The sequence below is a fragment of the Sipha flava genome, unplaced genomic scaffold, assembly GCF_003268045.1.
Source record: "Sipha flava isolate LNK unplaced genomic scaffold, YSA_version1 219_pilon_pilon, whole genome shotgun sequence".
NCBI lineage: Eukaryota > Metazoa > Arthropoda > Insecta > Hemiptera > Aphididae > Sipha > Sipha flava.
Window position 1 is genome coordinate 68,760 of NW_020272848.1, and position 23,126 is coordinate 91,885.

The 23,126-nt window shown below is 29.4% G+C and overlaps 2 protein-coding genes across 6 annotated transcripts in view; one reads left to right on the plus strand and one right to left on the minus strand.

Moving 5' to 3' along the window:
* The first annotated feature begins 85 nt into the window (after positions 1-85).
* Positions 86-2,225, plus strand: LOC112683113 (NADH dehydrogenase [ubiquinone] iron-sulfur protein 4, mitochondrial). Its single transcript, XM_025553998.1, has 4 exons — positions 86-241; positions 326-485; positions 1,723-1,898; positions 1,966-2,225. Exons 1-4 carry the CDS (start codon positions 180-182, stop codon positions 2,141-2,143), a joined length of 576 nt encoding a protein of 191 aa, XP_025409783.1. The 5' UTR covers positions 86-179; the 3' UTR covers positions 2,144-2,225.
* Positions 2,226-10,694: 8,469 nt separating this feature from the next.
* LOC112683106 (sodium channel protein 60E-like) overlaps positions 10,695-23,126 on the minus strand; it is a 116,638-nt gene continuing 104,206 nt past the window's right edge. For all 5 annotated transcript variants that reach the window (XM_025553980.1, XM_025553979.1, XM_025553978.1 and 2 more), the window contains 15 exons: positions 20,495-20,741; positions 19,018-19,333; positions 18,827-18,943; positions 18,584-18,742; positions 18,418-18,522; positions 18,129-18,320; positions 17,903-18,057; positions 17,683-17,816; positions 17,380-17,573; positions 17,065-17,267; positions 16,722-16,994; positions 16,442-16,661; positions 16,185-16,324; positions 15,373-15,669; positions 10,695-11,162 (listed from right to left, as the gene is read on the minus strand). In XM_025553980.1, the coding sequence (XP_025409765.1) occupies positions 10,784-11,162; positions 15,373-15,669; positions 16,185-16,324; positions 16,442-16,661; positions 16,722-16,994; positions 17,065-17,267; positions 17,380-17,573; positions 17,683-17,816; positions 17,903-18,057; positions 18,129-18,320; positions 18,418-18,522; positions 18,584-18,742; positions 18,827-18,943; positions 19,018-19,333; positions 20,495-20,741 (3,131 nt within the window). In that variant the 3' untranslated portion in view covers positions 10,695-10,783. The remainder of the gene's footprint in view (positions 11,163-15,372; positions 15,670-16,184; positions 16,325-16,441; positions 16,662-16,721; positions 16,995-17,064; positions 17,268-17,379; positions 17,574-17,682; positions 17,817-17,902; positions 18,058-18,128; positions 18,321-18,417; positions 18,523-18,583; positions 18,743-18,826; positions 18,944-19,017; positions 19,334-20,494; positions 20,742-23,126) is intronic.

Below are 23,126 nucleotides of genomic sequence, written 5' to 3' on the forward strand. Positions count from 1 at the left end.
AAGATAGTTAAGCTTATCATATCAACTGTGAGGTTGTTATTGCGATATCAGTAACGTTATCAGCTATCAGGTGTACCGTGTATGAACTACATCAAAAACTTAGGTGTTGGATTTTCAACATTCATTTAGTCAAAGACTTCTAAATAATTTTGTTACATACCTACTTCTTTCGGTTTCAAATGGCGTTAAATTTAATTAAACAAACTGGAAGTAAAGCGATTCAAAATGCAATGGTATCGTCGTAAGTACTCATTGGAAATCTGCATTAATTCATCGTCTGTTTTTCATATGACATATTTTTTCATCGACTATGGTTTTAAAACAGGAGAAAAGGACTGATGACTGGAACATTGCACTTAGCTAAAAGTGACCGAGGTTTAGAGAAAATTTATGATAAAAAAGAGTCTCTTCCTTTAGAAACTAATATTGTCATTGGAAAAACGTCTGACACAAGCGTCCAGAACTACATAGAGGTCGATAGTAAAGTATGTTATGTATAAACACAAATTTTTATTAAAGTTATAGAATTTAAAACTAAGCTATTTAACCTATAAAATAACAATTACAATAGAAATAAAACATACAATATGGATATTGATTCTTCAAATTAGTTTACTAATTATATAACTTTTTTTACACAACTTATTGTAGCTATTTTTTAATTTTCACATCATTGAGAATGAACTAATAAAAATGTTGTTGTATTATTTAAATAATACAATTAACTATTAGGAATTAGTATATTATTGTGTATTGTACTAAAAACTATTTTATATTATATTGAATGTATTTAGAACGGTTGTGTATTAATTAATCATTTTTACTTTTATTGAGTTTTGAAATTATTAGTTAACATTATAATTAAATGTACTAATATGTATTTTAAGAAAATTAGCTAGTTAAAAAAATCTTTAAGAAAAGTTTACTACAGAAAAAAAAAATATATTTTATACAAATGCTATTAATTAAATATTGATTAAAAAATTGAAGAGTATAATTACTACATGAATCTAATTAAAAACAATTTTTATGTAAAATTGGTAATTTTTAACTTATTACTTACTTAATTCACCGTGGCTGCTTTACTACTAAATGTATTCAACTCAGTCTTACAGTATCATTATTGGTTTTGGAAAGGCCAAGAACTGGTTTCATTATCTTTATTATCTTGAACTTATTTTCTACTGAGAACATCTAAATACTTATTATTTATTAACTTATTTTATAGCATTCTGTTTTTGTTATTGTTTGATTCATAAAAATTAATTTATCTAATGAGTAATTTATTTTGTATTCGGTGACTGATATTTCAAATAATATTTTTGCTAGGGTAAGGTTCCATTTTTAAAAAGTTCTATATTTTTTGTCATAATATAAGAAATAATTATTGAAATTTTGAATTTAATTCAAAATTCAATCACAATTATTGTAAGTGCTGAGTTTCTCACAAATAATATTAACAGTTAATCAGCCTCTTATATCTCATATCAGTTAATAAAACTGAAAAAATGAATTTGCATTTTTGCAATTTAGAGTAAATCTTTAGATGAAAATCTTAAGAATAATAGTTTTTATTTCTTTAATTGTACATTTAACATTCTAACTCTTATAAACACTATAGTCTATAAAATGTTTATAATTTGTCTGACATCGCTTTGCAATAAATTAAAAGAGAGTAAAACAATGCCTTAGTTCAACATTTTTAATTATTTTATTATGTAGGTTGATTTAAGTTCCGTAACTGGTGTACCCGAAGAACACATTAAAGATCGTGTGGTGAAAATTAGTAAAATCACCAAAAATGTTATGCAATCAGGCACCGACAACATTCATAATTGGATTATGGAATTTGATAACAGGCAACGTTGGGAAAATCCATTGATGGGTTGGACTTCAACGTATGGCATATTTATTATTAATCTATTAGTTTTGTATTTTGACAAAAATGAGATAATTTTTTTATAGTGGTGATCCATTGTCTAACATGAAAATTGAATTTGGTGAGAAAGCTGAAGCTATTAACTTTTGTGAAAAAAATGGTTGGAAATGGTTTGTAGAAGCAGAGCATAAGACTAAGCCTAGAGTAAAATCTTATGCTATCAACTTTTCGTGGAATAAACGTACAAGAACTTCTACTAAGTAAATACTTTCATTTATATAATTGTAGTGTAATAAAATATATATCTGTAAAAAGAAAAAATACTTATACATAAAATTTTATTATTATACCGTAATAACATTGATTAAATACACAATAAGTAATAGTGTATTTAATAAATGGTAATAATTATTAGTATTGTTAGTACTGTCTAATATACATGGTTTTCATAATATAATGAAATATAATAATTATTTAATAAAATTTGTTTTTTCATTTATTTATTTTTAATTTATTTTAACAAAAAATGTAATATCATACAAAAGTTCAAAATGTATTATCAAACTTAACTGTCTAACAGTTGAATAAATATATATTGAAAATAAAAGAACGAAAAAAATGATGAAAGAATGTTTATAATAATAATAATATTAAAAATAAAAAAATAATAATAATAATAGTTATTTGATAGAAAAGCACAGTCAACCTAAATGTTGCGTTTCATAATTATATATACTCAAAACAAATATATTAATATAAAGTTACTCCAAAAGTAATATAATACAAATATGTTGATAAAATATTATTATCGTTAATACATCTTGTACACAATGTATAAATATAAATTAAATAATTATTGTATTTGTAGTTACGTCCATTAATATAAGTATATTTTGAACGACTACCTATGTCTATAGTAGTATGATATTATATACCTTATAAATCAAGAGTGCAATGATAAATAATTTATTTTGACTAATATAAGAAGAATTATAAAGTTTTTCTTTTACAAACACACGTAATAATAAATACACTTACATATGACGCGACGAAAACAAGTAAAAAAATAAATAAATTAAAAATTAGGTACATCGTTTTTAATATTTATTAATATTATGCTATTTAAAAGGTAAATATCACGTTTGGTGAATGAAAAAATAGATCCTATAGCTAAAATTGAGGCACAGTGGTAAGGTCTAGGCACTATATATATATGTATGTATAAATACAATAGTCATTAGTATAGTCTACATATAATATATTTATATATATTTAAATCTAAATATTAATAATTCTAATAATTACTATGAAGCTCTTCTATTCAAAGGTAGACATGACTGAACAATAAATAGTACATGGCTCCTTTGGAAAATAAATAAAAAATACATACAGTAATAATATGTACAAGTATACAACCCCAATAAAAGTAAGTATGAGATGACAACCATGTAATATTATTTTATTTTGTATTGTTTTGTATAAAATATTAACGTCTACAAAAATATCAACTTGAGTAGTATATCTACTATTATTGTTATTATTATTATTATAATTATTATTATTCAATACAAATACATAAAAAAAACATCATCGTTATTGTGGTACAAAGGGAGGACAATGAATGACCAAATATAAATGTTTATCCATACGTTTATGTTACATACACTACAGTATTATTTAAAATGTATTATTGCGTTAGTGTTTATTAAGTAAAACAAAATATAAATAACTATTTATCGTTGTAAAAAAAGTGAAAAAATTTATATGTCAGTTTTTAAATGTAGGTACGCAGAAAATGAAATTCGTTCTCTGCTCGATGTATCTACAACAGTGATTCCCAACCGGTGTGCCGCGAGCGCCCTTTAAATGTGCTACAATAAATCTATAAATTGTTTTATAAGTATGTATTTACCAGTTTATTATTGATATTCGAGATGAAAACTGATCGAACTAATCGTAGATACATATAATATTATTTATTGTAAGTATGCCCGTCGCAGCCGTCTCGGTCGATCGATTGTATTAATATATTTCACAATAAATAACCCTCTAATAGAGTAGACTGTAAATAGTATACATATATATAAAATATTGTTCACATAATATACGGATTGGTGTGCCGCGAAAATTTTGTTCTGATAGTAGTCGTTGACGTCAATTAGATTGAGTAAGGGGAAAAACTTACCCGTATAATATAAATACAACAAAAATGATATTTTATTATTAACTTACTATACTCGTAGTATTTGAAATAGTATTAAAAAAATTAATTTCAGCAATTCTGAAATTCATTATTTACCTAAGGTTAACCGATATGTAAATTTCAAATGTTTTAGCAATGAAGCTTAAAATTGTATAATAAACGAAATTTCATTTGTATTAAAAATCCACCGTTGTTTGGTCGATAAATTTTTGTTGTTATTATAGTAGTGCATTAAACGATCGTAAACTATTACCTACTATTATTATTATTATTATTGCTGATTTTCGATAGAATTCGTAATTTTTTTTTTTATTTTATTCATAGGTAAGTAATAAAAATAAAAAACATTTGAGTCTTAAAATTACGACACAGACGTATTCTAGTCGTATTCTATTGTATTTTTTCTTTAATATCTGATATTAAATCAAATCGATTGCACTGCTAAGATTAGTATTACGGTTTACGTTATGAATAGTTGAAGATCAGATTAAAAAGCACCGCGGACGAAGTTAATTATTGTGAAATAACTGACGTAGAACGTGAATCGAGGAGGGGTTAGACTAACCTAGACTAACCTATAGGGATGATAGTCTTAAGGGGAATTAAGCACGTCGGTGAGAAAGAGGGTACGGGAAAGGATCACGCAATATGATGGACGTCTTTAGTTCGTCCGATGCGGGCGGGAAGAAGATAAATAATGTTGTACACAAGTGTTGGGACCGCGAAAGAAATATATCTGTACAACAAACGTTCGAACGACAACACCGATTGACGGTCGGCACGCCGATTACTAATCGTGACTCGGTAGAGGCACACGATAACCTCGTCGGTTCGAAATCGTCGACGAAACGTTTGCCCCGCCGACACGGGCCGACTGAAATAATGATCTAATATAGCGCGCGGCAAACGCCGTCGTGACCGACAGCTATAACGCACGGACGTACATTACAAATACGGGTTATTGATTGTTGATGACAGCGCGGATTGAATAAAAATAAAAGTTAATCCGCGGCGACGCTTTAGTATCCGTAACGAATGGTGTGCCATTGGTTTTCGAATGGGCGGCCAGACAAGCGAGATTATTTCGTGTTGTTATTATTTCGGTGCCGTGCTCGCCCCGTCCCACCAGTCGCACCCGACCCGTCTGGCGGCGCGACGTCGCGAGATAACCGACGATTACACGTTGAACACCGATTACGGGGTTTCCACGATCTTATAAATAAAACATAATACCGCCGTGCGTCGTGGGCGCAAATGGGGTATTCAACTGCAATCATAGACGTAGTGATCTATGGGTTGTGTAGAGCTGGGGGAAAAAGAAAAAAAACAGATGCGCCGCATATGAACTCGGGGACCCTAAAAAACCTTATTGCGCCCCCCTAGTCGCGCCTGTGGTGTGCGCGCACGTCCGTACGTGCAGTTTTATCGGGAAATAAGCGTACTACTGCTGCACACGGAGGGATCGTAGTGACGCGTCGTTCGGGTCGTCGCCGTCAGAGCGAACGCGAATTGATCACTGCGCGGCGCGCGTACAGACCGGTACGAATGCACGACGTTTGCGGACAACAACAGTTCTGTACGTTTTTAGCGACCGCAAATGATCCGATCGAATGCACGTAGTGCCCGGCTGCAAACGTTCAAAGCGAGCGCCTGAGACGGACGTAAAATGTTCCGCAGGCGTAGATCCGATTAATTATTTTCGCGCGGGACCACCGAGAAGCCAAACACACGGCCGAACCCACGTACCCGAGTAATCGAGTTTGGAATAACCGAGTAGTCAATTCCCTCCAAATGGAAACGGATATTAAGCAACAATGGTGCATTTTCTAAAGGGATTCCAGTACGTCAGGAAGAAATCCGTTTCGCAATGGTCCCCTAGGAACAGCGAAATAAAAACTTCTCACGGAAAAGTTATACTCCACCGATGATAATGGGTCGATACGAGATATAGTTATTTTTAATACACCTAGTTTGTAGCAATTTGTTGTAGCGTGAGCGGGGTAAACGGGAGCACTATCAACAAATGTGTGGCGTTCAATACGACCAATTAACCGGAATATCGATGGTTTTTAAAACGACACTTTTTTTTTTTTTTTTTTTAAATGAATTCCTGTGACAACTGGAGAAGGATTCTCTTAACCGTTCGCGTTGAAATAAAATGATATTGAAATTCAATGAACTTGCATTATTTTCTTAAAATTAATCATATTAGTACGATACATTTTTTAACGACGGATGACAGGCTTTAATATTTTTTTAGTACAAACATAATATAATGTAACTTATAAGTATAACATAGGTACATCAATTTATCACATTGATTAAATACGTCGAGAAAAATTATAAATAACATAATAATCATAATAACAATAATAATAATAATAATAATAGTGTTAAAAGAGTATTGATTACTTAGAGTTAATTATTATGACTTGCTTCAAATATTAGTATTGCCAATTATAAATGTGCAATGTTTATATTTAATAATTCATTGGTAAAATAGTATCAACGATCTACCGCGAACGAAAAAACCATTTCTACATTTTTTTTATATATATTCAGTGCTCGACTTGAGGGGGGACGCAGGGAGACGGAGTACCCCTTCTAATTTTTAGAAATTCTAGCGTCCCCCTACTATTAATACGTTATAATTATAACGCTTCAAAAGTTTTGGGGACGCATTTTTTTTAAGCAAATAGAGTCCTCCTTCTTTAATTTTGCCAAATCAAGCACTGTATATATCATAACACGTCTGTCTGTATAATTGTTTAATTTTAATGACTATTACATCAGTACATTCTATGTAGTAGGCACTCACATTATCATAAACATAGTGAATCAGTCTATATTGGTCCTGAACGTTTAAATAATTTTTATTTTACTTTTCGATTTTGAAATAACTTTGATATGGAGGTAAAGAAAACATTTGCATATTTTTTTTATTTTCTCTTATTTTCCAGTATCAAAAGTATCTATGCACGATTTTTACATACGAATAGGTATATATATATATTTAAGACTTTCGGTGAATTTCAAATTATTTAAACATTTGGAATGATCCACGTTAGAATAATTACCATGCGTAATAGATAATCTATGTGTATACATTTAAAATAATTGTATACAATAATACGTATGTCAGTAATATTATCTATTAGGTTAGCGGTTCCCAAACTGTATGGCGCGCCACCCAAAGGAGGCGCGAGCACTTAACAAGGGCGTCGTGGCGCGAGTTGGAAATTTATATTTATTATTATTTTTAGATCAACTATATGTCCGATAAAATTTTTGTAAAAACGATTATCTTATCTTATCCATACACGACACACGTTTATGTTTTGATTTTATTTACATTATAATAGATAACGAAGAACGTCCTAAGTGTATTATTTGTTTGAAAGTATTAGCTGCTGATAGTATGGTGCCCGGTAAATTAAAACGTCATTTGGAGACTAATCATAACTACATTGAATAATAAATCATGTGATTATTTTGTAAGACAACTTGCAAAATTAGAAGAACCATCTTCTAGTTTTGTTAAACAGACAAGCGTTCCGTCTAAAGCTCTTTTGGCTTCATAGAAAGTAACATTTCGTATTGCACAATGCAAAAATTCTCATACGATTGCCGAAGAACTTATTTTACTATCAGCAATATGGTTTCTACTCTGATAGAAAAATTTGTAGTAAATCAACTTAAAAATATATCTTTGTCTAATAATACTAATAGTCGGCGAATTCAAAATATCTCAGATAATATAAATGATCAGCTTATTGATAAATTAAGAAATAAAAATTTCGCAATTCAGCTTGATGAAGCAACCGATAGTAATAAAGATGCATATTTAATGTGTTATGTTCGGTTTATGGTTGGAGTAGATATTATAGAAGAATTATTATTCTTTGAGGGAGAAGTGAAAAAAGTATCATTAGGGAGCTTTGAATGAAAAAAGTTTGGGAACCGCTGTATTAGATATTAAACGCCTACCTACGGGTTAAGAGTGCAACATTTTTTAATATTTCGAAAAATTTCAATTTCACCATCAAATACATTTATGTATTAAACATCAATTTTTCAACCGAGAATTCAGTCAACATATGGCTGATTGTTTTCAACAAGTATTATTATTGAATCATATACAATTAACGAGCCATACATATATTATTTATTATTACACTGCGTTTCTAAAAATGCAGTGTACCTATTACTAAAGACTTAAACGTTATATTTCTATAAAAATATTTTTTTTATTTTATTCTATGTAGAATTATTAACACAGCGTTTAGAATTTATTTTAGAGTAATGAAAATGTAAGACATTGAGCTTTTAACTAAAGTAAGAAATTGTTATAAACTTAATTACATAAAAGTATTCAAAAGTGTACGAGTTTCTAACAGATTATTACAACGCGCCGTATAATTTAATACAAATGCATTTCAACGGCAGACGCGACAAAAAGAGAAGAAAAATAAAGTCAAAGCTATACTAGTAGAAAAGGCAAATGATTTTATAAAATAACAATAATATAATATTACAATAAGCAGCATAAATTTTCTCTGGTGAGAGGGAAGGGGGAGGGTGGGAGTTAAAAAATTAAAAATTCAATCGTCAGTTAAACTAGGCATATTTTTCTCTTGGGATAAACAAGAAGGTCATGAGTGTTTCTTATCTTTGCCAGACAGTTTATTATTAGCTGAATGGGGCAAAATTTAGATACCGCTAAGTTTAATGTGTGTGTATTGTGCAGCACAATGATTAATAATTTAACGACAGAGAAGATATTTCATCGATAAAAGAGAGTGAATGCGGGTACCTATTGATTTACAACACCAACTAAATGTTCAGCGAAGCCACAATATTTATCATCAAAAAAATAAAAATTACAAATTTGTTTGGTTCTGGCAAGGTTTAAACCCTCATCAACACCTCTCCCCCTAATCACCTGTACCTACGCCACTAGACATAACATACGATATATGACGATGATCAATAAATAATAATAATATACCTATACGCGGATCACGGTAATACCGTGTAAAACATATAAATAATTAAAATTACAAAACGTGCGATGTCGTAACAAATCATTGTTATTGCGCTCACGTTATCGACATTATTTTATGTTATCTAAGTGTAATATATTTAACGTGGAGTGAAATAATGACGTGAACGATTGATGGATAGTATAACATCTAAATATCGTAACTATACCAACACGTTACGCGCTATAATGTTACGTTCAAATAAAAATCTAAATATTAAACGAAAATTATTCGGTTGATTCACTCGGTGAACTCGTTGAGTTTCAGAAATGATCGAAGAATTTAGTAAAACTAGTAATACGATATAAAATTATACGATTTATCTTAAATAGTCTAAATGTATTCTTGAAAATGTCTGCGATAATTGACACAAGAACCTATATGTTTTTATACATAGTTAGTATGAAAATTGACGTACATAATGTTTCGATAATTGTAATAATTGAGTAGAAAAAAAAAACAAAAAAAATGACAGCAAAAATAAACACAGTTGAATGATAAGATAACCGTCTTCAAATTGGGTAAAATTAATAGTTATAGTAGAAACATTGGCTTAAAATAAATATTATTTTATGGAAAGAATATACGTGAGACAATGAGTTTGTAATACATGTCCGTTAAGTGATATTGTATGATTCAAGGCTACTAGTACGTTTCATTAAAAAATTTAAAACCCTATGAACGCAATAATAATAATTAATTTTTATTTTGTATAAAGATTTATTAGTACATATTTTATTTTTTTTAATTTTTTTTTTTTTTTTAATTATTGTCTATAATGAACAATGCGGTTTTTGATGAGTATAATGATAAAAATAACAGTAACTTTGTAGAGTTCGTGAACCAACATTGCGAAAACTGTAAGAAAAGAGCTGCAACAGGCTCACTGAAGAGGGGGTGGAGGAGGAAGGGGAAAACTTTCGAAGTTTTTGAACCGCATTGTTATAAGCTCTGTCGCTGTGCAACACATTGTAATAATATGACGTGGGGTACGCACAATTGTATAATTGACTGACATTTGATCGGCTACAACTAGAAACATTAGCAAGAAAAAATAAAAATCGATTCGATTATTGCTCGCTAAATCACGTGTCGTCGTGAATTTGTTTTAACATAGGGATTGCTATCATCTCGTTCGCATGGAACGCGCACGTATCGCGTACGACCGTCGTCCGATTATTGTTTCGGATTTGATCTGAGGGTAGCCGGTGGCAGACAATCGCCCTCTCCCTCCCTCGATCACCACTTTCCTTTTTCGCCAAAATCAGGAGATTGCACACCGTCTTCGAAACAACCTCGATTCGAAAAAGCGATTCGAGTCCCGAACGAGAACGTGTTTGGAAAACAGTTTTTAAGGGGGACTGAGCACGCGGTCGCGGTGCAGTGGCGTACGGTGTAAGTAGTTCGTACGCGCGATCGCAAAACTACGATCACGAGACAATATAGCGCATTGCGTGTCGACTCCTTTGGTAGTAATAATAATTATAATAATAATAATAATAGTAATAAATTAATAATAATAATAATGATTATGGGCAATACAAAACAATATCAACAACAACAACAACAAAGACGAAAACAACAACAACAACAACATCAACAACAGGAGCGCAGCGGTAGGTTTTTTTTTTTTTTTGTTCGTACGCGGTACCATTTCCATCAGCTGCGCGGTGGATCTTCCGACGTCCTGTGCACCAGCGCTTTGTGCTGTACGATTTTCACTTCGCTCGCGCGCCGAAACGCCAACCGTTTAGTGTGCGCCGTCGCCGCCGCCGTAGCAGCCGCCGCGGTGCAGGCTGTGCCGGTCGGCAACGGTTTCGGGCCGCACGCGCTGTCCGGCGACGCGTCCGTAATGGTGATGCTCACGTTGGTCGCGTGTTGCTGCAAGTGCTGCTGTTGCTTCCGGTTCCGGTCCGAGGCGACCGCGGGGCCGCCGCTCACGTCGTCCAGCGACAGTGGCAGCAGCGCGTTGGACGGTTTCGCCTCCGGTGACGGTTCGCTGATCGTGATGTGCACGGGCGGGCCGCCTCCCTCGACACTGCCCGGACAAGAGGGAAAGAACGAGAAAAAAAGAAAAAAAAATCAAAAAATCAAAAAAAACAATAAAAACACAAACACGGAGATCGGCGCCCAACGGGTTAGGTAAATTATAAGTTGATACGACAATGATCGGTACGAATCAACAACACATCGTACGCGGGTCGGTGTGCGCAGAGGTGGAACTAGGAATTTTTACGCCCGGGGAAAACGTTAAAATTACGCCCCATCGTAAGCCAATAATCAAATAATCTTCCCCGAGAATTTTTTTTCTAACAGTTAATCATACTTATTGAGTTTTAACCCAACATCGGTATTTAACAAAATTAAAAATATCAGATTAGTTGTTAATAATTACAAAAATTACACCCTCCAAAATCTTACGTCCGGAATCCCCGTATTCCACCCACTAGTTCCGCCCCTGGGTGTACGAACCGAATTCGATTGGCGTCGCACCCGTCGAACGCAACGCCGCGTCTTATACCGTGTGCGCGCGTATACCGACCTGAAAGAATCGTATTATAACGTTTGTTCTGCCGCACAAGTACTAACGCGTATTGTATTACATTATCTCGGCCGTTCTGTCGGCCAAAAAACTATCATCATGCTTGGTAGAATACCAATACCATGCTTACTCGGCTACGTTTCTAAAGCTACGCGAGAAGCTCTAGGACTATGATAACTATATTATTGTTATGATGTGTAAACGCCTAACACAACTGTAGCAAATGTAATCGCGAAAGAAAATCGCTCTTCTAAAACGTAATCCGTATCGTTTTCATTCAACGAAAACTAATGTGTCTCATTTCCAATCAAAACAATAGTATACTAAAAACGATGTAAAGAATATCCCGCGAGGATGTATTTATTTACTCTTGTGCTAAAACGGACAAATTTGATTTTTTTTATGTATATGGCTAAAAACTGAATGTACGATTCTTTTAAATAAATATAAGTGTTTTATGAAAAGAAAAATGTTTTTATTTCGTACATTTCGTAAGATCCGAAGAATCATTAATAGTTACAAAAAACAATTAACAAATCTAGTTAATAGTCACAAGAGTTATTAAACAGAACTAAAATTTGATGATTTTTATTAACACATGAGATGTTGTAGTCATCGAATCCTCGCGAAGATTTCTGTACATAGCGCATATAATATAAAACAAAATCGAAAATTACAATTGAACATATTAAAAATTGTCCCTTTTTAATTTATTAATTTGAAAAAAATAAAAATTTTTATACTTTTGTCATGGCTCAGTTATTAAATTATTTCGTGGTCATCTCTGGGTCTAGGAAGTAGGGACCCACGGGACTCCGTTTAAAGCAATCATTGGTTGTGCACATCTATTGAGCTAGGAGTACGAGCGTGGAATTCGAATTTTTGGTGTTTACTTTCAACCCACCTTCTTCATCAATTATTTATTCGTTGTAGATTTTAATCAAGATATTATATTTTTTATATAATTTTCGATTCACTGTGGTTGTTCATTTTTTAACAATGTACTTTATTTATCGATACATTTGTAATTGCATTGAACCGATAGTGTTCCACCAAAATTTAGTTTGCCATTTATTTTAATACAACGATAGAAATGTAGTTGAGAATTTTTTACTTGTGCGTTTTATAGTTAGATATTTTGTAATGTATCAATGCGATTAATTATATTTTGAAAATATCCATATTTTTGTATTTGTCACACTTGTAGTTAGTATAGCTATTTTGGTTTTTTCAATCATTCTGAATGTGTTAATGATTTTTTTAGGAAAATTATGTTAAATTAAATAAGACAGTAAATTAAGTTGAAGGAAATTTTACTCTTTCGATGTAATAAAATCAATAAAACTAGTAAATTATTGGGACAGAATGTATATCTTAGTTTTTTATTACATTGATTTATATTATTTAATATTATTTATATTAACTGCATACATTTGAAAACATTACATTCAAATAATGATTCTGTATATTGGTGTTATATATATTATATATTTATGTTATACAACTATTAGTTGTTACTCAAACGTATCACGCGTTTAAAATAATTTATATATTTCTATTAAAAAACGAAATAATATTTATTTAATTTAAAATATTGTTCATAAAAACTATAATTAAAAGACTCAGGGAAAAAATAATATTTATTTTTCACGAAAATAATTGCCACATTTTAAATCCAAAGTCTCAAAAAAAAAAAAAAAATTATTAGAAAGTTGTTTTCCACATTTCAGTAGTAGGTAGTAAAATAGCTTATAGATTTCTATTCGATTGTTATGTAACGAAATTATTTATTGTATTGAAACACTTCTAAACTCTTATTTTATATATATATTTTTTTAATTTTGTTAAAGTTATCAAAGAGTATAGAAACATAATCTACATGCACTAACATATTTTATTTTATGATCTCATGAGTTGTTGTATGAGACTTTTGATGCAGATTTATTGTCTCATAGTATTGCTATAAAAAATAAAGACAAATTGTAGTCGATTTGCTCACAAAAGTCCTATCCTAGGTATATTTAGAGATTTGAAATTTAAAATTATTATTTAAAGACATACACAATATTTCAGATTAATATACATATGTTTGAAAGTTATGCTTATATGCTAAAATGTATCTACGTGTTGAAGTAAATATTTTGCTTAAAAGACTTGAATGATGTTGACATTGAGAAAATCAAATTTATTATTTTAAATTTTAAAGATCACATTTAAAATTAATATGTAAATTTTTTTTTGTTTTTGGACTGTATATATTTTTAAAATAATTGTAAACAATAAAAGGTTTTCATAGTTTTCATAATACGTATTGCTACGAATTATACTTTCTGTTTTCATTAAAGTATTCACATTTTAATGTGTTGCAAAATAACAAAAGAAAAAATAACGTATGCTTTTTCTGTGCTTAATGAAACGTATTCTATGTATAGTGTATTGAAGTTTGAGATTTTAATTAATAATTGCAAGAGTTGTATTTTTTTATATCATGGAGTTTATTTTCGCAGAGGTTTTCATGTTAAAATGTGTAGTGAAAACTTATAAGCTTCGTGAGTACTGTATTGTGTTAGTTATTAAGAATAAATTATTATTGCTAAAAAGTTGGTATGAAAACAATTTTATCATATTAGTACCTAGCTGAATAATGTAAGTGTATATTTAAATAATTTTGATTAGAAAATATCTGCAAGACTCACCATAACTAAAAATAAGTAAACTGATTATATTTTAAAATCAATTTGAGATAATTTTTTCTAATTTTTTTATGAGATGATTTTAAAAGTTTGTTCTTTATTTTCGTTTATATGAAATTTACCGTTTACTGGATACTAAGGTTAAGTGAGATTTGAAAATCTTTGTTGCGATACGATAATAATAATTAACATTCAAAGTTTAAATAGGTACCTAGAGTTTAAATCATATAACTATATAATCCCTCACAATATGGATTTATATAGTTCACCCGTTTATTATTATTTATTATACCTCTATTAAAATATGATAAATGTACAAAACAACAAATTAATATCAAGGGTTTTGTTATATATTATGTATGAGTTATTAAAATAAATAATATTGTGAAATATTAATTCTAGTATTGTAACTGTGCAATTTAAGTGTGCTATATGAAGTTTGTATTTGCGTTTGAAATTTCTATTTAAGTTGTACATCGATTAAATTTACTCGAATAAAAGAAAGATATTTTAATTATTGACCTATTAAAATTATAAGCTGGAAAATAAATTTAGAATTAATCCAATCGGATCCACTGTATATTAAACAGAAAAATATGCTTTTGCTATGGCGTTGGGAGATATTTATTAATATTATTGATTTCTTTAATATTAATATTATTTAAAATTATATTACTTTGTGAATATTTTGCGCGGGAAAAGTAAATAGTAATCCGAAAATACGTTTGTACTGAAATCTTAAACTAATACGAGATATTAATTACATTTAAAAACAAATCGATTAAAATAAGTTTTAACTGTGCGTATAAATATAAAAATATAGTAATATTTACATATTTATATGTGTGCGTGTGGATTTTGTGTGTAAGGTGTAACTCTATTTAAATAATTTGTATTAAAATAATTTATACCTATAGTAGTATGATACGTTTTTGTGTTTGTATCAAGCAGTATTATATTGAAAAATATCGTATACTAACTTATTTATTATTATTAAATCAATAATGACTTACAGTGATTTTTTCTTGGGCGATTGTTCATCATTTTTATTTGCCGTATCTAATTGTGCTCCAGATAATAAAAATAATGGAAGGTTAAGCCAGAGGGATGCTCCGAGTTCAGATATGTCAGATGCGTCGGACGCTCTGGAAGATTTCCTGGAAGAAGCTCTAGAACTACTACCGACACCACCTCCAATACCACTAATTGACATGCCTTTAACATGTAAAAATGACGAAAGACGTGACTGCCAACCTCCAGGGCTTGACGACTGAGTATCCGAATACAAATCCGTTATGTCTTTTTTCCGCCTAAACAATTGTTGGTTTTTAAACAAATTATTTTGGGAATTGTGCAATTAAATTATAGTACTTTTCGGGCAGTAAGAGACTGAGGACATTATAAATATACAGTTAAAAAAAAATATATATATATATAAAAATCTATGAATGGCATGGATAGAGTAAAATAAGTATATATATATATAATATATTTATTACTTATAAGTCTAATTATATTTTAACATTATATAATGAATAATTATAACTTGACTACTGCATGCAGTTACTAAAATTATATATACATACATGTATTTATATTGATCGAATGTCTACGAGTTAAAAATAATGAAAAATTAAGTTATTCCTACGTGATAGCATTTCAAAATGTAACGTTATGATGGAAGGGACAAAGATATAAGGAGTAAAGAAAAACAAGGAAAGATGAATGTTAAGTTGATATTATAACTATGATTTGAAAAGTGTTTTCGAGTAGATAATGATGATGGATTATTATTTATCTGAGTTATGAAAAGCAAATACAATACCTTCGAAAGTTTCGGTAAGTTCTTTGTATTAGTCTTGCGGCTTTATCTTGACGTTTCCACAAACGCGTGGATGACACAATTTCCAGTTCCTTACGTGTAGGGAATTGCTTTTTAAACTTTACATCCATTTGATCTCGGAGCTAAACATAAATATTAAATTCATCATAAAACAAAAAAAAATATATTATTTTCTACCTATTCCAAAGAAATAAAATTAATATAAAATACTTAACAGAGATAAATTTTTTTTTAATTACTTTTTTGAATTCATCCGTTTCATCAACGTGACCAAGTACATGTTTGACCAGTGCATGTAGTATGTCTAAACAATGTATCTTATTGCCTCTTGCTATTGGTAAATTGAAGCTGACTAAAGCCACGATGTTTGGCTTAGATATACCTAATGGCGGATCCAAGCTTGCAATGAAGTCTGAAATTTGATTAAATGCTATAAACTGTGTAGCATGTGGATCGTATCTGTAATAAAAGTATAAACATTTGTACTTAAAGAATACTAGAGATTTCCTCCTCCCTTACTTAGACCATCGTATGTAAAACATTTCGAGGTCGTCTTCAACAATGCCTATTTCTTCTTCTTGATGAGCTTGGTTAAAGTTTTCCAGTATAATAGCTATGTACATATTTATTACGATCATATAACTTATTATAATAAAACTAGTAAAATAAGTGATCGCGAGAATAGGATGTCCGCAATTGCCGTTCGGAAGTCCTCGAGCTTCAGGTTCACAATCTGGTGGTTGTACCATTAATGATTCAAGTACATCATTCCACCCTGCCGATGTCATCAATCTATAATCAACGATTTTGTACTGTAGTGTACAGTCTTGACATTTAAAACTGTTAAAACTTCTATACTAACCGGAATAACAGTTGCATGCTCCTACCAAACGTTTCAAAGTTTACCATATCGTTAATGGCTTTTTGTTTTTTAACATGACCAAAAACCGACATACCAATTATAGCATATATGAAAGTAATCAGACCGAGTAATGCACCGATATTAAATAGTGCTGGTAAAGATACAATTAAAGCAAATAACAATTTTCGTATACCTTTGGCGGCCTAAGTAACATAGAATATTGTTTTAACCGATTATACAACATTCATTAATAATATGCATATTATTTCAAAGTCATCGTCAATATTGATTTTTATTTAATAATTATTTTCTCACCTTGATTAATCGTAATATTCTACCAATTCTGAATACGCGAACCACTCTTAAAAGTGTTGGTGATACTGGAAAATCAATCATAATGTCTTCCATAAGTATACCAAGAACAGATGCTAAGACGAGCAAAAAATCAAAAACATTCCAAGGAACAGTAAAATAATGAAACCGAAGACCAATAATTTTCACTAAGGCTTCTGTAAAAGAAGAAGGATCATATTTTGAAGAATTTTATTTAAAAACAAATTAAGTATATTAGAAAAATATTAATATTATTTTATTAATATTTATATATTTTATTTTTACCTAATCCGAAAACCGTTGTAAAAAATGCGTTGCAAACTTCTAATATGAAAAAAACTGAATCTGGCTGGTTATAATGTTCGATACCCATAGTTAACATATTTAAAAAAATCAGTACAAAAATTGCTATCTCAAACCTAAAACAAAATGTACGCATTGACTCAGAAAACATAAAATAAAAATAGAAGAACAATAATTTATAAATTTTTAGTAAATAATCAACCTTCTTGAATTCGATAAGTCATAAAATATAGCCATAAACTGATTCACTGGGCGCTTAATTACTTTTTGAGGTTTCTTCCGGCCTAATTTTTTCATGGCTGTATAGTAGTGTTTTTGACTTTCGGTGAGGAACATTTCTAATACGCCACCTTCGTACTGCGACAGATAGAAAATCAATGTAAATATTGTGAATTTACAAAGGAAAAATTATAAATAAATGGTTATACCTTTTTTTTTAACATGTTAAAATTATCAATTATTACACCAATGAATAGATTTAGAGTGAAAAATGCCCCACATACAATAAATATCACAAAATATATGTAAGCATATAAATTTGCCTCGTATTCAGGTTGTAAGTCTACGCCACGAGCGTCTACAGCGTCTGCCATTACTTCCATCCAACCTTCGAATGTTGCCTAATAACGCAAGGTTTATAATAGTAATGATATTATGGTGATAAAATATAATAAAAATTTAAATTATTATTATTAGTTTCATATGCAATATACTTACAACTTGAAATAAAGCTAAATAAGCTATACCGACATTATCAAATGATATTTTTGAATTTAACCAAGTGTAGTTGTGGAGCATACAGTCACTGCGATTGTTGATAATCTACAAAAATGATAAAACTTATTATATATAAATAGATAAGGAAAATATTTAAAAATCATACATTTACTGATAATCGTTCTCCGTTGTCATCCACACATTTAAAAAATTTTCCACCGAAAAACTGCACCCCCATGATTGAGAATATTAACCAAAACACAAGACACACTAGTAGAACATTGAAAATTGATGGGATTGCATACATCAGAGCATTTACTACAATCTTGTAACATGCGAAAAGAGAATATATAATAATTATATTAAATTGCATGTGATGTTGAAGAATTTTAGTTTTTAAAGTACTTACCCGCATGCCTTGCCATCTAGATATAGCCCTGAGTGGTCGCAATGCTCGAAGAGTTCTCAACGACCGTAATACTTTTAAATTTTCGTTTTCATCAATTAATAAACTAAAAATTGACATCTGTTGGACAAAAATCCATGACAATTTTATTAAGTTATAGCTTAATGTTAGCTTATAACTATAATTCATATTACCATTGCAATAATAAAGTCTAAAGCTGTCCAAAAACTTTTAAAGTATTTGTAAACTCCTAATGCTATCCATTTTAGCATAAGCTCGATCGTGAAAATGACACAAAACGTAAAATTAGTCCAATATAATGCAGTTTTGAGCGTTTTATTTTCGTCCAGGTAAATATCTTCGAAGCATAAAGTTACACTTGATGCAAAAATTAATACAAGTATAAACCATTCAAATATCGGAGTATCTACAACGATTAGGGTTTTTTGACGAAATCTTAGCCATCGGTCGCCAAAACAATAATCCAACCATTCTTTTTTTATTCCGACTCTAAAAGTCAAAGAAATGAACAGTTATTAAATGTATACTTATCATTATTTATCATTATATATATATATATATATATATATAAATTAAAATGTACAAACACGAAGAAAAAATATAAAAAAGCACGAATTAGTTTATTTAATTCAAATTATCCAAGGAAAAATGATTCATTGGATATAATTCAACGAAAAAAAATTCAATTTTTTCGTTAAAAATTTAAAAAATAATAGAACGAATTATAGCAAATATTATAAATAGTTTTACCACTGGATAATCAGTATTTTCTATAAAATTTCATAAAAATAATGATAAATTTATGAGCATTTGTTGATAGTAGTATTTATAAATAAATGTTAAGATATTATGATACAATTTATTAGATCAAATGAAATAAAATCAATCGAGGTATTTACCAATGAAGTTACAAGATTAAACCAAAAAATTCAGATACCTAGTAAGCTTATATACAACCGGAAAAATTATAGAATTAAAATAATGTCAGGAAAAATTAATAAGTAATATCGTGAGGTCAATAACTTTATGTAATTTAGTATTCGCATTTTAATCTGAAAGGGGCACTGACAGATTACAGTATACTCATAACATGATTTTGATTGCATAATGATGGTGTGAAGACAAAATAATAAAAATTAATTAAATCATTCTAGTGGTTCCTCCGTCCGTCTCATATTTCAACGACTATTTATTGCTAGAATAGGAATAAATGAAGTCTTTGTATTAAATATATATTTTGTGCTACTAGAAAAATAACGTGACTAACGTATGAAATCAGTGATGGGACATACTCGTACTTCGATAAATAAAAGCACTCGAAAAACGACAAAGAAAATTAGGTAGTTAGGATATGACTATACTCTCTTAGATTTCAAAAGTCATAAATTTTGAGATATTGTGCTTTAACACGACAAATATTGCAATAAAAATTCAAATTTTTAAATATCAAATTTCAAATTATTTATAAAATATGCTTATAAAAAGAAAAAAAATACGTGCATGTAATACTTAAAAAGTTACTGCTTGGCGTTAAATCTAAAATAGACTTGTAGTTTATGTGATTATAAAAGAATTTAGTTAATGACAAGGCGGTCATAAATATTTATTCAAATAACTACATCTAAAAATAAAAAAAATGATTGCTATTACCTTTGATAGCAACTGTAAGGAAAACATTCTTGTGGTGCTTTTGATTGTTTATTTCTTCCGAACCCTGGAAAACTGGGAGCTGCATCTACAAAATTTCCTTTTGAATCTCTCCTTCCACCCACAGTCAATTCATCCACATAAGATACAAGTGTTATCCAAGGTTTTTTTTTAGACTTTTCATCTATTGTTATAGTGTCACTTTGTTGTTGTTTTTTTAAAACATTTTTATTTTGTTCGTCTATTTCATCTAGAAAATTATAATCAAACCATAATGTAAATAATATTTTTATTTTTTTAATGAATAACCATTGGCATATAAATGGAACAGGGTAGCAAAAGGTCTGCTGTCTTTCCAAAAAAAAATATTAAATAAGTGTTTTTCAAATTATAATTTCATTACAGTAAAAATAATAAGATCACAGAATAAAAATGTATTTGCTTTGATATTTTATGTGCATAATTATGCATATATTTTAATGATTTTAAACGTGATAAGTATTATAATTATATATCGGTAAGCGTTAAGATAAAATAGAAATTTTGATTTTTATGCCAATCAATTATTTATATTTTAAAATTGACAAATAAACCAACGAAACGTAGGCTAGAACTTCGTCTACCAATGCCAGTATTAGACTTCTAAGACTAATCCACACAATATAAGCACCAACATTTTATCTTAACTATTAATTAATTAATATCAAATTTATGTTTTTAAAATATTAATTTTAAGTCAAAGATCAACTCTATAGAAACATTATAATTAAAATAAAATAACAAAACCTTAGTAAAAGTCCACAATGTTTGAATCTTGGATTTTTTCAATTAAATTTGTTAAATTATTTTATTTTACTGTTGCAAACACTAAGCAGTTAAATTATACTGTTGCTACAGTATTTAGTAATTAATAATAATATTATTAATGTCATAAATTGGAATGAATCGATTTTATTTTTATTACAATTGTAAAGTGTCATATGTACATTGAAGCTTCGTTCGCGGGAATTTTAAAAGATAATTAGAGTGTCACGTGACGTTAAAATAACATTACTAAAACCTTATACCAATAATTCTATTCAAAGCTTATAATCGTCGTGGAACGTTTTATCATTTACAAAATGATAAAATTACCATATCCATTCCCTCTATAATCGCCAATGACCTTTTTCGAATATATATATATTCAAAAAGACGTATGTTGTATTCGTACATATTACAACTATACGCTTGATTTTACCACACGTGTTCCTTTTCCGTTAGATATGCACCGGGCTCATGATTCTAATATTCTACTCCTCGATACTGTTTTATTTATATTTATAAAAATATCCCTATGGCCACTGGTAGCTGAAATTAGTTTTAGCTGTTGGAAATATGCTACAACCTTGAAAACCTTATTTCTTCATTTGGCCGGTTTATAGATAATTTGGATAAGTGTCGTCATATTTCTGTGACAGATTATTCAATATATCGATCTAACGACAAAAAAAGTACATAGTCTACAGACGCAATCTTTCCGGACTAAAGTCGCCAACCGTACATTATAAAGAGTGGTGCACTGTGATATCCCGATGCAAATATAACAATATATATATTGTTATATTTGTTATTTTATTTTTTTGTTATTTTTTATATTATATATATATATTATTTGTATTTTATATATATTTTTTTTATTTTAGAAAAGGACCATATTAAAAATGTATAGCCGAAATTGTATTTTAATTTATTAATTGACTAGAAAATATAACTTTTAATTAACTTTTTTTAAGAAAATTAAAATATACACAAGTTATGGTACAAGTTGGTATGAACATGTACCATAACTTGTATAAACAAGTAACTTGATATGAACATTGCAATGTACTGTAATCAAAGATAGAAACTATTAGTTTCATAATTAAAACAAAAATAAGATTATGGGAGGCGTTAAATGCAAACTTCTTCCATTGAACTGTAAAAAATTAAAAAAATTAATATCTATGAAGATATCGGGATATCACAGTAGGCCATCCTATAGTGAAGAGCTTATTGTTTTGGCTATGTTGTTTATCAGAAATATACGTTTCACTTACTGTTATGATGGTTTCAGTATTATTATGTGTTATAAATATTTCAAAACAAAATAAGCAGTTCTTACAGTTTTTAAAAAATACTAGATCTATATTCTGTAATGGTAACTTAAATATATAATAATAATTAATGCAATATAATAATATTCGCTGGCAAATTAACGGTTTGATGAGGTTGGGAGTAGTCTTAAAAAATATCGATCCAATATAAATAAAGGCCAAGAAAAATGTACAAAATAATAATTTTATAAGTTAATAATTTTTAATCTTATCGACAGAAGTATGATTTAGTTCGTAAATATTTTTAGAACTATTTTCTTAAATAAGCCAATTTTTTTTTATCTTCTTCATTCTGCTTTTTGAATTAATAAAAATTCAAAATCCATGTACAATTAGAAATTCAGCTATATATTTCTTAGTCAATTAATAATACAGAATAAAGTAATTCAGTTCATAATTAAATAAAAAAAAATATTCAGTCAAAGGTTTTATTTTACAATTTTTATTTTCGTTAGAAGACAAACTTTCTTTTTTATTCTCCAAATAAAATGCAAAGATGA

Bases quoted from the DNA above. Each gene is read 5' to 3' on its own strand.
- LOC112683113 (XM_025553998.1), top strand. From the start codon at position 180: ATGGCGTTAAATTTAATTAAACAAACTGGAAGTAAAGCGATTCAAAAT. The intron at 242-325 runs GTAAGTACTCAT...GTTTTAAAACAG, and splicing joins CAAAATGCAATGGTATCGTC to GAGAAAAGGACTGATGACTG. The intron at 1,899-1,965 runs GTATGGCATATT...ATTTTTTTATAG, and splicing joins TTGATGGGTTGGACTTCAAC to TGGTGATCCATTGTCTAACA.